This window comes from Ursus americanus, chromosome 16, assembly GCF_024610735.1.
Source record: "Ursus americanus isolate L20-20 chromosome 16, mUrsAme1.1.p, whole genome shotgun sequence".
Lineage (NCBI taxonomy): Eukaryota > Metazoa > Chordata > Mammalia > Carnivora > Ursidae > Ursus > Ursus americanus.
This window is the reverse complement of record NC_142142.1, coordinates 53,609,890-53,625,655: the sequence shown is the minus strand read 5'-3', so window position 1 is coordinate 53,625,655 and position 15,766 is coordinate 53,609,890. Positions and strand designations below refer to the sequence as shown.

Genomic DNA, 15,766 nt, shown 5'->3' with positions numbered 1-15,766 from the left:
GGGCCCCGGTTCCTCCCCTGGGGGCTCAGGATGACTCGGGGCAGGCCTGGGACTGGAGAGGTTGACTCTCTTTAGAAAATGTCTTGTCCACCTGATGAACCCAAGTGTTGAAAGAGACCTGGTAAGAACTTACTATACCAATAAGGACATCGGGTCTTACCTTCCGGTGGAACCACCGTGCCCTCCCATGAAGGCCTGGACCCACTATTGAGACTCCCAGTGCGTGTTATGTGTAGGCACAGGGCCCCAAGGAAATCAGAGGGTCTGGTTCTCTGACTCACCCTCTGTGAGGGTCACTTGGGTGTCTTCTCTGTCACGGCAGTGCTGGGGGGTGGGAGAGCAAGGCCTGCCCCCTGTCCCCATCCCATCAGCACAGAGGTCTGCAGGTACCCTCAGGCCCAGTGACTCAAGAATTGCCATTCTCAGTGGATGGCCCATTCTGGAAGGAACTAAGCAGGTAACTAGGAGTCACTTGAGAAAGGGCCTACCAGGTTTTCTCAAGTCTTGCTTTCCCCATCTTCCTAAAATTCCCTGTCCCACAGGGCTGCTTGAGAAGGGTTTGGGCGTGATGGACCTGGATTGGCCCCTAACAAATTCTCACTCAAGGTTAGGTCTTTTCTTTGCCTCACCCGTGACTATCCCTCTGTGAGCCTGAGACGATGGTTTCCAGTGACACCTCGAGATTCTCTTTAACTAAAAGAAGGCTGTCAAATCAGACCGAAGGAGAAATGCCCGAACTACATCTCAGTGGGAGAAAGGATCTTTCAGTTTTCAACAAACCTAGAATAATTGACTGTTAGAGTGGAGTAAGGGGAAAGTTTTCAAGGATCATTTATTTCCACCTTCATTTTTCCAGCGAGGAAACGGAGACCCAGAGAGGTCTAGCCACTTACCCAAGAGTGCACAGTGAGTTAGTCACTGAGCCAAAACTTGAGGACAGGCTTGCAGGCCGAAGACCCCGGTGCTTTCCACTCTTCCACCCTCTATCCACTGGGAGTCTTTAGTGAGAAGTCATAGAAAAGAGTAGGGCGAGAGGACGCAGGTAGGATAATTACCCTGGCCTGTCCTTTCCCATGTCATCCTAACTTCCTACCACATGCTTCAGGGGCTCTTTTCCCAGAAGCGTCCAGGAGCAGAGGAGTTAGAGATTGAGGCCTGCAGAGAGCTGCAGAGAGTTGAGGGTTCAGAGCCGAAGACACGCCAGAGGGACTGAGGGAGGAACCCATCACCCATCGGAGCTCTGTGCTGATTCGCTACCCGCCTGCCCGCAAACTTGCCAAGAAGGGAGCCCTTTGCCTTTGGAAACCCGGAGAGTGGACAAGTGCGTGCCTCTCTTTGAGCTTTATTCCTGTTGAACAAGCTGTGTAGAGAAATCGAGGAAGGCGGTCGTCTGGGTCTTTGCTGGAGAAGCTGCACGCCGGGTCCCCAAGGCTATGCTTTGTCCACCTGCCCCACCCCCATCTCCTCCCAGCCTGGTCCCATCCTGAAGGCCCCGCTCCTCCACCAGAATGGCTAGTACCTGCGAGAAGCTTCTGATCCCCAGGGCTGGGCCCAGGGGCTGGGCTGGGCTAGGCGACAGTGGACTGCTGCCCCTTTCCTCTCAGGGCTGTTGAAGTTGGTCCAATTTTTCAATCGTGGGCCAATTAGTTTCACAAATGGGGGCCCCCGTGGTGCCAGGGCACATTTGTTCCGGGCCTGCGCACTGGCCGGTCCCCATTGTCCTGCCTCCCGCCCCCGTGTGGGCCCATTGTCCTCGCCCCCAGCGGGTGCTGCTTACCGCTGATTTATACGGGCAGGCGTCCTGCAGGCTCCAGGCTGCACCGCCACAGCTGGCCGAGGTGCTTAAGGCCGCGGACCCTGTGACCTTTGCCCCAGTCCTGCTGTCATTTTGAAAGTTACAGACCAGAGGGCTGCATACCTCTCTGGATTTACTTCCCACCCCAAGCCCACCCCCTACACACACACACACACACACACACACACACACACACACACACACACACTCTCTCTCTCTCTCTCTCTCTCTCTCTCTCTCACTGTCTCACACTCTCCATCTCTCTCTCTCCCCACCCCTTGTTCCCTTCTTTCTCCTCTTGCTCTCGTGGTGGAAGTTTGGATTCACGGATGTCTGGAAGGCTTCAGGAACAGGACTGGGAAGTGGCTGCAGGTGCAGGTGGGAAGTACCAGGAGAGACAACTGGTTGCTTCTGGTGCGGAGGACACTGTTACTTCCCCTTGTGTGGCTTTTAATCCTTGGCTTCCTTTCTTCTGCGTCAGATGCCGAGGCGGCAGCAATGGAGGCACACATTCCCATCAGTTTGACATCTTGCTGTTGAGTTTGCCCTTGGCACCCTTTCTGCCAGGGGCCTGTGCCCCCTAGAAAGCATAGCCCACCAGGAGGTAGATCAAGCAGGGAGGCGGTCACGTCACCAGGCAGCAGAGCACAGATCTGGTCCCCTTTTAACCTGTTGACTCTCTCAAACCAAACTCAACTATCTTCCCCTGTTTTTACTTCCTTCCCTTCCTTTTCCACCCCCTTTCTTGTCCCCCTCCCCCAGTTTCTCCTCCTCTCTGGCTCGTTTGTTGGAGTGATTGACAAAATTAGTAAATCCATTCATGTTACTTTTATTGTGCAGGTCTCAATAAATCCCCTGTGTCCGGGGTGCACCTTAATGAGCTAGTGAGCTGACAAATTTGTTTACTGTAGCTGGAGGTGCCGAGTAATGAAATGCACTTGTGTCTGCAGCTCACTGCTAAACAAATACAGTTTTCTGGAAGCCAGCATTGCTAGTGGCTGCCTGAGGATGCAGCCACATTCCCCCAGAGACGGAGAGGGTGTGCGCGCACATGTGCACAGGGGTGTGTGCCTTGAGACATGGAATCACTCACCCATCCATGGCTTAGTTTTAAAACAAATTTGAATCAGCTCCTTCTAGCTCCTCCCCGTTTTGGTTATTCATTGAGAACTCTCGGCTCCCTGGACTAATGATAGGAAACCCTAACATTCCTCCTTTCCCTTGTGGAAATGGAAGGTTATATAGATTGCCTTCCAAGATTCAAGAGAGAAAGGAAACTGGTGGGAGGGCTGGATGAAGAGACTGGAATTGACAAGGCTGAAACCGACAAGAAGACTGGATGCTAAGGTTTTTAGCTCCAGGCTTGGTTTGAGAAGAGGTAACTGAACAGATGATTAAAGATGCCCCAGCAGCAGGCAACTTTGCATGTGGGAGACAAGCCCCCATGCACTGGCTTGTGGCTAATCTGGTTCGAGGCAGGCCTCCCGAGATGTTTTCTCAGTCTTCTCTAGCTGTCCTGTGAGGGAGGCCGACAGCAGTAAAGGATACAGTGGGGCTTGTCTCCCGCTCTCGGAATCTGTCTTTCTCAGCGGTCAGTGGGCTGACACTTGCTTGGACTGGGGACACTGGACCCTCATTGTGCAAGCAGCTAGCCTTCTGAAGAAGGCTGGGAATTCAGGAGCTCAACCCAAATGATCCTGTCACTTGTGCCCAAGAGAACGGCTAGCAAGGGAGCTCTTGGCCTTTTCTCCAGTAGATCCCTTGAAAAGGAGCCAAACCCTAAATGATGGTATGGGGGGAGTCAAAAGGGAGGCACCCCTGCCGTTGTCATGACTGGGCACTCATTTCCTTTCTGTCTGCTCTCTGTCCCTGCCCCCTCTGCACCTATAGCCCTCTCCATCCTCTTGAGATGCAGACAGAGCCTTCCCGCCTGTGCTGTGAGTCAGCCTTGGGCTGCTTGTCTCGGTCTTTTTCTCCTGCACAGTGGATAAGGCAGTTCTAACGTGTTCTTTAACAACAACCTGGGGGTGGGGCGGTGGGTAGTGGTGGGCAGGGGATGGAGCAAGGAGAGAAAGACAGGGAAGGGGAAAAGGCAGCAGTCTCAGTGATGGCTTTGGTGTGTGGCTACCAGGGTTGCCTCTGGCCGGAAGTGGCGTCCAGGAGGTCAGAGGGAGTAGACCTGTGTGAAGGATTTGGGGGTCAGGTTGGGGGTGGAGGGTGGGAGATGATTGCAGTTTAAATCAAGGTTTTTGCAGTCCCCTTAAAGTTGATATTTTCTTCCTCTGGGGAGAAAAAACAAAACTGTTGGGGGTGGCGGGGAAGGCAGGCTGTTCCTTTGCTCGGTGAGGTTAGGCGGAGTTGGACCTGCAAGTCCATCTGTGGGCCGCGTGCACGCACGTACACATAGGCATGCACACAGTCCAGCACACACACACGTGGCAGCCATAGCTAGCTTACCAAAAAAAGCCAGAGTATATTTAGATCCCTCTGCTCTTTTGATTAAGAAACTGCTTATGCTGGAGATAATAAGACCTTGTTCCAAGAAGGTGTAGCATCTGAACATCTTTCCCAGCTGTGTACCCCTCTGATCCTGTTCCTTCCTTTCTATTAGAGAGCTAATTGGTATGGAAATGGCACAGGTGTAAACATGAGGGTTTGTGTCTCCTAATTTCAGACCCGGTCATCACCTGGGTGAAATAAATATCCTGGATCTATGTCACCCCTCCTGCCTCCTGTTCCACCCTGGCCTTGGCTTTCTCCCATTCTTTGGCTATAATTAAACTTGTTTTAAATCGAGAGTCTCTGAGTTGGGCATGCCCTGCAGCCAAAACAGCCGTGCTGCCCTTGGGGGTGGGGAGTGGATGAGCTGTGGGTCACCATCTCCAGAGACAGAAGGGAGGCAAATAGCAGCCCCAATATTTGCATGGGCCCTGCCCACATTACCTAGAACCAGGCTTTTCATTCAAGAGGTTATTTCATTCCATAACCTCTTATATTACCTCCAGTGATAAACCACATCAGGCGGACACCCTTGGAGTGCAGCTCAAGACTGAGCCCCATTCATTCTTCGGAAGAGCAGAGGAGGTGCTGTTCTTTGACCTGATAAATTATTTCCTTGGACCCAGGCCAATTTATGTGCCCGGTTTACATTATGATTTCCGGACTGATAGAAAACGGTACATTTGCAAAGTTTGCATACTCAAAAACATGTGTCCCTTGCCTCTGAACAGCACTGGGAATTTGCATCTGGAAAGGGTAGGTGAGTTAGGAAAGGGAGTGCCGTTTCCTAGAGAAAGAAATGAAGCCCAGGGTTACAGCGCCAGGCAGGCCGCTCCTCGGGGAGGCCAGCTCTGAGGTTTTCTGCCGTTTCACTGCGTAATGTGGTCAAACTGGTCCTTCTGTGGTCTTGGTCTTTGCTTCTTGCCCACAGAGCTCAAACGTGGAGTGAGATCTGGGGAGATCTGTCTGGCCTACCAGACAGACACGAGAGGCCCCAACAAGAACAGATGCCTGTGGGTCACTTGGTGTTACTAATTTCCAAAGAGAGTCTTGCTGGAAGTGCTCAGTAATGGCTTCATTTGGTCTGAGCTTTTCTCTACCTCTAGCTGTCTGGCTGTCTGTACTGGGACTGCCCCCACCTCCGGCCCCTCATCTGCCCTTTGCAATTGTCCCACAGCTCCTTCTTTAATCTCTTACGCACCATGTGGTCACCGAGGGCCTACGCTACGCCAGGCCCTGTGCTCTGGGTGGGGGGATATAGAGATTCGGGGAACAGTTGCTGCTTTGGAGGGCTTACAATCTAGTAGGCAGAGCTGAATGTCAAAAATAAATGCGTCAAAGGGTTTTATGCGCTGTAATCGTGAGGGCTTAGGGGAAGAAGATGTTCTTGGAACGGAGTCCTAAATAGCGTAACTCATCCAAGATGCCTCCTCCAGAGTCGACTTCCTGGAAGCCGCAGCCCAGAGTCGATAAAGCAACTTCAGCTCGTCTCCTGCGCAGGGCTGCTGGGATCCCCATCTGGGCCGTCCACTGCTGCAGGAGGATGCCCAGCTGAGGGGGGAATGGAGGCTGGAATCCATCCCCCTTTGCTCGCCAGAGCCGTGTGCCCAGGCAACTATCTGTGTCTGCCCAGAGGAAGAGGCATGATTTTCTAATTCAGACAAAGGCGTCGTCTGGGCTGGCACGGGCTCTGCTACCACTTTATGGGTATCTCACTTGATGCCCTCAGCAACGACAGAGTGGCCAAGGATGAGCAAACTCCAGTCCAGAGAAGTTCAGTGACTTGCTCAGAATCACAAGGCAAGGAAGTGGCAGAGCCGAGACCCCTGTGCTTCTTTTGTTTTCCTTGTGTCACGCTGACCAGGTGATTTCTGAAGGTTCTCTGCAAGCCGTGGAGGCTCCTCCCGCCTCCCCAGTGGAATCAGGCATGAGGTGTCTGTGTAGCAGAGGAAGGAGCACCAAGCCTCTCTGGGGCTCGGGCGGTGCAAGGAGCAGAGTCACTGCCCGGCCTCTTGCCCGGCTGCACATCTCACGGCAGCTAATGAATTGCTAATACAATTTTCTAGATAATTTTATTTCCATAGTCCCACATTTTAATGTGTTTCCAAAAGCTAGCATTTATTTGCTTAATCTCCCAGTGTAATAGAATCTGCCCTGACTCATCACACATGCGAACAGTCAGCTAGGCAGAAACTACGGCAAATTGTTTAATAACTCCAATCTAGTCTCTGGATTTTTAGCTTGCATGCACCAGTAGCTTTCTTGTGTCTCCTCCACTTCTGCCCCCACCTTTGCCTTTTTAAATATTTTTCCATCTTCTCAGCTGTTGGTCTCCAAACAGAAGAGAGGGGAGCGTGGATATGGGTCCTCAGGGGTGACTTCTCTTCATCTCTGCACCTCGGCTGGTGTATCAGTGGCCAAGGAGGCCCCCGAGCCTTGTGAGATGTCCCAGGAAGGGGAGAGGGGCCCTTGCATGGCATGGTAGCATTTCCTTCCCAAGTGGTGATGCTGTCACTTGAAACCGGCTGCCAGGGTGCAGAACTGGCCATGCGGGGACTTCTGGTGCACCACGCTTCCTGACCGAGCCCCCCGCGCCAGGCCCTGTCATGCCATCTACCGGGACCTCATTTCTCCACTCCTCCTCCTGTCTGCAGAGTCCCTGCCCTGGTCTGGGCCCCACCCTCCTCCAGTGGTAGCACAAAAGCCATCAGCTCTCTCTGCTTCCAGTCATTTGCCACTGCTGTCAGTCCCCACGCTGTCCCCAGGGCATGGCCCTTGCATAAAGGTTGGTTCCTGCTGACACCCCCACCCCTCGCCCCACCCTGCCTTTCCAGACACCACATAGCCCACTGGCCCCACTGACCTTCCCTGCTTATCTCCATCCTCTGGGGCTGTCGTGTGTCCCTGCCTGCTCTGAAACTCCCTTGTGGTGTTTCCTTAGCCTGGCCCCTGTACCCCTCCTCCCTTGACTTCACAATACTCTTCATTTCTCAATGCCACAGTTCTCATGGAGTCACCCTGTCTTATCCCCTGGCGGGTCACCCTGTCTGTATCCCCAACTAGCCGGGGACCCCAGTTCTGTAGTTGGTCTTAGCATCCCCTTGTCACCTTGCAGTGCCTACACTTGGCAACTGCTCATGGAGTGTGCTGCATGGACACGAAGTGGGTTCAGACCATCCTGAGAGGTATGGATAGCCTAGGAGGATGGCTTTGAGGAGCCTTGGAAAGACCCGGGGGGCTGAGTGCTGTGGTGTCCTCAGTCCATCCTGCTGGGGGTACCTGCCCGCAGAACTCCTCTGGGCCTGGCATTGTAGGGTCCCTACTGGGAATGTCACACTCCCTCTGACCCAGGTGCCTCCCACCCTGGGGATTTCAGGGGATGTCTAAGGAGAAATCTGGGCTGCGGAAGGGCGCAGCTTGCCCACGAGGCCTGCTCCAGCTTACCAATTCAAGACAACTGTTTGACATCTGGCTGAATTGGGGCTGGTGCTGGGGTGCTTGGGATGAAACTGCCAGGGCAGCCGTGTCACAGACTTGCTGCGGATGGACTGCACACCTGGGCAAGTTGAGCTGGCCGGGGCGGACCCTGAGCGCTCGCCATCAGACCACTCCCCTCAGCCTGGCGCAGCCAGGCACCCCGTTACCTCTCTGAGTTCTTGCTGGGCCCCAGACATGAGAAGGCTTCAGAGAGCTGTACCTTATGACTCTGCTTCCAGCCCACTTCCCCTGGTCTGGCTTTTCTAAGCGTCGCTGGAGCGTGCCCCGGATGCACTGGGGCTCCCGGCCCAAGCGGGGCGAGAGCTGACGTGCTGTCATCACCGTGCCCCTTCCAGAAGCCCAGACAGACAGGCGGTGTGCCCCAAAGCAGACGCGGGCCCAGCCCCATGGTGGCTGAAATCAGACAGACCTAGGGGTTTTCAAATCTCAGCTCTACCTCTTCTGACTGTGACCTTAGGCAAGTTGTTTAATCGCTCCGTTTTCCCATTTGTAAAAGGGGGGATGAGAATCCCTGCCTGGTGGGGTTGGATGCTGTGTTAACTGAGATGGCAGCATAGACGAAGCACCTGTGTTAGTTCCTTTCCCTCGCGCTTGTTGAGGCGAGGAACAAAGCGGTGCTCTTGCTTTGTGTTCAGACTTCCCTGGACCTGGATGCTGGCAGCAGCTGCCCGGCCTTCTGAGTGTCTGCACGGGTAGCTGTAAGGGGTGGAGGACGGGGGGATGGAAGGGTCTGGCCTCCCCCCTAGTTCATCCAAAACCCAGCCACGAATGGGACTGAGGCTGTGAGAACAGACCACCCCTTTGCTCTCTCCGTGGATGGGCCAGGGTGGCAGCAAGGTCTTCACGCTGTCTTTCTCTTCACCCCCTTTCTACCCGGAGCTCCTTGATTCCACACTGAGCAACCAGTGCTCTGCCCTTCTTCCCCTCAGGCTGCATTGACAGATGTGAGGCCTGTCCATCTTTCCCACTTGTGTCCTTTACACGGTCGGGCGGTGCAGGGCTGAGCACCGGTGATACTGCCCAGATGCCAGCAAGAGGGGAGCAGATGAGCTTCCCAGGGGAGCTGACATGCTTAGGGAAATAGGATCCAAAAGGGTGGGCAATGAGCTACCAGTGAGGACTCCGATGGGGGGGGTCCTAGATGCTTCCTCATGTGCTGCTGTACCCAGACAGGCTATGGTTCCAGGGCAGGATCAGAAAGGGGGTTGAGAACGAACAAGATAGCAGCTTGCCTTTGTAGGGTACCATGGGGTACCTACCTGTGCTTGCGATCACTGCAGGGAATGACCAGACAGAATGAAATGAAAATCTCATGCCACTCACTAGCTTAAAATCCTTTGACAGTTGCCCATTGGTCTTGAGATGCAGCCCAGATGTCTTCACGTGGTTTTCAAGACCTCCATATGACCTGGCCCTGCCTACTTCTTCCCCTCCACTGTCCCCCCACCTCCCTAGCGATGCTGTTCTTCTGTCTGATTCTCTGATAACTGCGTTTCTCTCAAGGCCCAGAGTGTTCATGGATGCTCTCCCCGCCCTGGTCCTGTGTGCTGGGTGACATCTGTGATGAAGCAGGGACTTTGTATAGTTTCCCATGGTGAGATCCCCAGTGCCCAAAAGGGAGCCCTCCTTATAGAAGGTCCTAGAATAATATTTGTTGAATGAGGACACTTAAGATGCGTGCCTCGGTGAAGGGAGAACTGGTTAAAAGAACAGGGTCTGTAGCTAGCCTCTGGGGCAGACTCGGACCCAGGCAGCCTGGGTTCAGACTGTGTCTCTGCACCTTCTGAACTCTGTGGAACTTTGGACAAGTTGCACAATCTAGGTGCCCCATTCACCTCATCTGAGAGGTGAGCGGGTAGAGCCTGCCTTCTGGAGACGGGACTTTAAACTCGCTCCATTTGACCCCTGGCTGGCACGCGCTGTCTTCATGAGTGCGATCCCCCACCCCGAAGACCACCCCGACTTCCCACCTCCTGCCCCAGCCTCCAAAAAGCCCCTCTGATAAGTGCCCTCTTAGTGCCCTGCCTTTGACACAGCACCCCACGCGGCTGCCGACGCACGTTTGTCGTGGCGACGGATTTGATTGTCTCTCTCTCCCGCTAGACTTTAGGTGTCGCAGGGGTGCGAGGTAAGTTGATCTTGTCCAGCCCCGGAGCCACAGGCTAAGTGCCGCATCCACGCTGCGGGGCCTGGTCCGCCTCCGGGTTCGCCCCTGAGCTGGGGGGCAGAGGCACAGCCTGACCCGGGCTCCTGGCTCTCGCTCGAGCCCGGCTGAGGCCACGGTGGCCTTGTGCTGCACCCTCCTGAGGCTCTCCCCGCCCTGTTGCCCGCAGGCGCCGACATGGCCGTCTTCTGTCTGCTGTGCGGGAAGCGTTTCCAGGCGCAGAGCGCGCTCCAGCAGCACATGGAGGTCCACGCCGGCGTGCGCAGCTATATCTGCAGCGAGTGCAACCGCACCTTCCCCAGCCACACCGCCCTCAAACGCCACCTGCGCTCGCACACAGGTAAGCCCGTCCAGGGGATGGCAGGGCCCGCCTCTGGCATCGTGTCTGGATTCACCTCCGAAAACAGAAAGGGGAGGTGTCAGGCCGAGTCGGCCCTCGGCCCTTCTTTGCTCAAGGTGGGCATGGAGGGGCTTCCGTTGTGTAGGTATATGTTGCTAGTTCTTCTCCCCATCCCACCTTGGGGTCCCAATCTCTCTGCGCTCCACGGAGAGGATATTCATTAGAAATGCAGGCTCTTGGGTCTCCCCCTCAGAAACTCTGACTTCACGGCTATGGAGAGGGTGCCAAGACTCAGCGTGATGAATACATATTCCCAAAAGATTCTGATGCAGGTGGACCCAAAACCCATTTTGAGAAAAGCCTACCCGCTTGGTCTCTACCTGTCCGTGCCACAGCCCTCCCTCTCCCTGTCCTCCACCCCATGGACACGTGCTCTTGCCGTCAGCCCCAGGAATGTTAAGAAGGGGTCCTGCTTGCTCTAAAATAACAGAAGCAGATTTTCTGTCCTTGGCCATTAACCTTGATTCGGGGAGACGATGAGGGCATATAAACAATGAGCCAGATGATGGAGCAGAAAAGTAGTTGTGAGTCAAGGGGTTGGGCCATGTGTCCAGGTCCTGGCTCGTCCCTGCCACCATACTCTAGGTTGACCTCGAGGACCAGGAGGCACGTTCCTTTCTGGTAGCAGCCTCTGATCCCCTAGCAAGGTAATGGGTGACTTAAATTCATTCCTTTCTCTATGACAAAATTGGTCTTCACTGACTACACGTGGAAAAAGGAGTGTCCCTTTCTGAGTCAATGTGTGTCTCTGCTTGTGTGTGCTTTGTCCTGGGTTTAGAGTGAGAGTGGGGGACAGGGTGGGGCGGGGAGACAGAGAGGCAGACTCCATATCGGGGTCTATAACAGGGTGTATGCTCATATCTCTTGGAGAAGTGCCTCAAGACAGGAATGGGGGGACCTTCTCTCTCCTCATCCTTGGGTCTTGTCACAGCTCTGGGATTAAGTATGCAGGCCAGACCTTTCTTGGGTGGCAGGCTCTGCTGACAGAGGGACGGGCTTTACTTACCATGGACTGAGCAGGTCTGTCCTCCCAGCAGTGCGCATCCTCATCCAGGAGCCTGCCTGGCCTCGCACTTTTTGAGGTCATTCACTTGAGGGGAGCATATTGCCTTAAGCATCACCTGACTGGTGGCTTGGAACAATGGACGTTTGCTGGCGTAAAACAAGGGGAGGTCCCAGAGAGTAGGGCCCGACAAGAAGGGCTAAGGAAGAAGGGATGTCTTCTCTGTAGTGACTGTATACACATGTCCTGCAGGTCTGTGCACTCTCCTGTCCACACCCCCCCCCGCACTGGGTCCCCAAGTTCAGCCTTGACAACGTGGCCGGTCACCTTTCAGCCACTTCGGAGCATGCTGCTAGGTCAAATCAGTTGGCTTCATGGGGCTTGAATGACCCCAACCTGCTAATAAGTCCACTCCGGATATGCCCTGCTCTGCCCGTGCTCCCTTCCAGGAGCGCAGACATCAGAATATCACCTGCTCCTGTGTCCGTCATGGCACAGATCTGCGGGGAGGGGCTGTCTCGGGACAGAGTTTGGGAGAAGTACTTGTTCTAGGAAACGTGGAGCACGGTGCTGCCCACACGCGTGCACACAGACACCCATCGACTTTCACACCAGTGAGGCCCCGTGCACACAAGCCCTCCGCAGGCCCAGCACACCCCCCACACAATGCCTCATTAATATTCCGTTGTTCTTGGCCCAGTTGCTGCCGGGGCCGGGTGTTTAGCATCGGCAGCTGTGTTTGGTAGGTTAGGCCAGCCACGCTCTTGGCATTGATGGCTCCCTGATTCACACGGCTCATCATATAATAAACTCTCAGCTGTGCTAAAGGGCGGGGCTGCCAGGGAGGGGCCCGAGGAGCTGCCGGGATGGGGGCCTGGCTGGTGCCAGGGAAACCACCAGGTGAGGCCAGGCCGCCGGGGTCACAGATGCACCGGGCAGGCCAGAGGGGCTCTAATTAGTCTCGTTTGTCCTGCACTTAATGTCAAGCTCATTAAAGAGGCTACAGAGTTAATCAACATACGACAAATTGGATTTTGAGTTCTGCAGCCAGTTCTGTGTACATTATGGCAACACTGACACCATTAACTCTCAGGGTGAGGGTTTTAGGCCAGGTGCTTGCCATGCTTCAAAGCGTGTGTGTGTGTGTTTTCTTCTAAGTTCTTTTTACTCCTTTCCCTGGGCCGACTCTGGAGATTTCCTATTTAAACTCATTTAACATGTGATCCACTTCATAATTAAATTCATAAAAATCTGATCAAACAAACCTCTCTGCCTTAACCCTTTGTTTTTTAAACTCTTAGGGCCCCCCTCTGGAGGGAAAGGCACAGACGGCGGCCTCCCCCTACCTCACCCCCCGGCCGGGCGGCTGCCGATGTACGTTTTAATTACCGGCTCTCGTTGGAAGTCTCACGTGGCCCTTGCTTTATTTATTTATTTATATCTTAATGAGGATACTGAATCCTTGATTAAAGTCGTTATCGTTGCCAATTCGGCAGGGAGGGGGAGTCGGATGTCAGACGGGGGCTGTGTGTGCAGACGGGGGCTGTGTGTGCAGACGTCTGCACAGAGAGGGAGTGGCATGCGGACACAGGCCCGCACAGACTGACCCTCACTCAGACACAACTAATGAGGACCAGGGTCTGCACGGACCTCTACTCCCCTTGGGTTGGGTGGGGCTGGTGGCTGCGGACCAGGGCGGTCTGCACAGCGCTGGCAGAGAGAGGGCGGGTAGGTGCCGAGAACCCTAGGATTGGGTCTGTCCCCAGCCCCTCACGTGCCTCTGGGCCAGGGCTGTGCCTCCTAGATGGGCAAGAACCGGTGTCAGGGGCTGGTCTGCACTTCCAGCTTCTCCGTCGGACTGTCTGACTCCTCGCGGGAGTGCTCCCCCCACCCCTCCCTGCCTTTGGGGCTTCTTGCAGAGAGAGAGAGCCGGCAGTGAGCAGACCCCAGCATCCACTCCCCACAGAGCCTTAAAAACCCTTCAGAGCCATCAGAAGAGATGAGAATTTATGTGGGGACAGGGGCCTGCGTTTGAGAAGGGGGGAGGTTTGGTTAGCGGCCTGAGGAGGAGAGAGACAAGAGAGTAAAATATCATTTTAAAGAGGAAGTGAAGGCACAGGCATGCGAGTCTATAACGAGAAGGACAATTTATGCCCAGGCACGAGTGCAGTTTGACATGGGGATAATGAAAAAACGTAGGTCATTGTGGATGCCTTAAACCAGCAGCTGAAGAAAATGTATGAAATGCAGAGGACATTACACGGTTGGCAGCCCCGCACATCTGCAGAGGGACAAGTGAAATACAGTGGGCCATTCTTTACCATAAACTGTGGTTGTTGGAGATGCAGCCCAGAGAAATTGTAATTACAGTGACAAGACGAATCAGCGATATTTAAATATTCATGAACAAAGTCTGGGGTGATCCATCTATCTTTATTGTCTCTGCCTTCACTCCTGTAATAAATAAGTCGCTGAAGGCCTCACCTTTCAGCCCCCAAAGCTTCCACTTTGGGTACAAAGCAAAAGATGGTGAATCCCCACACCCCAACCTCACACCTTCCAGGGCCTGGCAAATGCAACGCACAGAACGGAGGCTGACGGGCACCCCTTCCAGGCCGAGGGGCGGCCACTCTCCCCGAGCACCATCTCCCCGCCCTTTCCCGAGCGTGTTTTCCGGGTCGGCCCTGTGCTGCGTACCTGGGCAGCAAGGATTAACGAGACTCCCTCCTTGCCCTTGAGGCGCTTCCATCTAGAGGCCCGGTGCGCATGGCAGGAGAAACAGGACAGCGCGTCACTTGGGCATCTGATAAGTTATCCCGTGTCCAGCCTCAGAAACCAGATCTGAATCCCGACTCCGCTGCTTACGAGCTATTTGACCTTAGAGACCATCTAAGCATCTCATTCTTCCCATCTGTATGATGAGAATTCTGCCTCTCTCATCAGGTTATTGCAATGATTACATGATACGATGTGTGTAAGGTTCCTAGTACGGTAGCGAGCCCTCAACAGATTGGGCCGTTTCAATTAGAAAGTACCATAAAAATTGTCCTGCTACTAAAATTCCACCATGCTAGATATTTTTTCTCTTTTGAGACAGAAGAAAGTGACTCAGCTTGCCTGGGTAGGAGGCACCAAAGGGACACTTCTGAACCATGGTGACGGTGACGTGTGAGCTGGGCCTTGAAGGGTGACTAGGAGTTTGCTGGGAGGAAAAGAGGAAATCAAGCAGAGGGGATAGCTGCTGCAACTGTGGGGTGGGGAGAGAGCAGAGTGCATTTGGGGGACAGCATGTTCTAGTTCCCCAAATTGTAGGGTGGTTTCAAGGGTAGAGGAGGCAGTCGGGCTGGAATGGCTTTTGCCCCTGACCTACAGGAAACGGAGAGAAGGTAGCATGGGAAGCTGGGGGGCAAGGTGTCAAAGCACACTGGTCTGTTCTCCCCTTGTGGGGGCCTGCTTGCTGGGGCCTGCTGTTCATCCCTGAACCAAACGGGCTCTCTCTTCCTGAGACCGGCTCTGGACCCACGGACGAGCCCTGGGCTGCAGTGAAGTAGTATGTGTGCACACGTACACCGCCCAGTTCACACCAGAGGCCAGAGGCGTCCGTGGGTCTTGATGTTGTCTTTGGGGAACAGCGGCGAAGACAGGCAGTCTCATTTTCCTGGCGCACTGAACATGCCCTGCTGTCTCCTAGAGAGGGGATGGGGAGGCAAGGCCCTGATCCAGCCCCTTGTCCCTGCAGGTGACCACCCGTACGAGTGTGAGTTCTGTGGTAGCTGCTTCCGGGACGAGAGCACGCTCAAGAGTCACAAACGCATCCACACAGGCGAGAAACCCTACGAATGCAATGGTTGTGGCAAGAAGTTCAGCCTCAAGCACCAGCTGGAGACGCACTATAGGGTGCACACAGGTACCGAGGACCGGTGAGGGCCCCCGAGCTGGCACAGGGACCTGGGTGTCAGGGGCAGGGGGCAGGTGGTTCTCCAGAGCAGCCCAGGTGAACGTGGTCCGAGGCTAAGCCAAAATGTGGAACGTGTTCTGGGAAAAGTGAGCACGATGGCCCTTGTGCCGACACCGGCAGGGTCAAGGCCGAGGCAGACATTGCTAGTCGATCACCACACACTGTCCAGGAGCCCAGACTGGCCTTCCAGGCGGCCACGCCAATAGTTTGCAGATGACATCGATCTGTGAGTCCTGAATTGGGGTCAGGTTGGCCTGATGACCACAAGCAAAGGCTGGCGTGGTTTCTTGTTCCTGGGGTCTAGGGGGCACTGAGTTAGGTAAGGATGAGGGCTGGGACGCTGGGAGTCAGATGCAGCTCCTTGCAGAGAGCAGAGGCATTCAGAAACCCTTCTACGTGCATGATGTTTACCATCTCAGAGGGCCCCCGCGTTGCTTTTTATGTAAGAG

At 54.5% G+C, this 15,766-nt stretch overlaps 1 protein-coding gene across 3 annotated transcripts in view; it reads left to right on the top strand.

Annotated features, from left to right (window-relative positions):
• Nucleotides 1-15,766, top strand: part of ZBTB16 (zinc finger and BTB domain containing 16) — a 183,185-nt gene that overhangs the window by 160,502 nt on the left and 6,917 nt on the right. For all 3 annotated transcript variants that reach the window (XM_045797815.2, XM_087868421.1, XM_087868422.1), the window contains exons 5-6: nt 10,126-10,296; nt 15,099-15,266. In XM_045797815.2, coding sequence (XP_045653771.2) covers nt 10,126-10,296; nt 15,099-15,266 — 339 coding nt within the window. The remainder of the gene's footprint in view (nt 1-10,125; nt 10,297-15,098; nt 15,267-15,766) is intronic.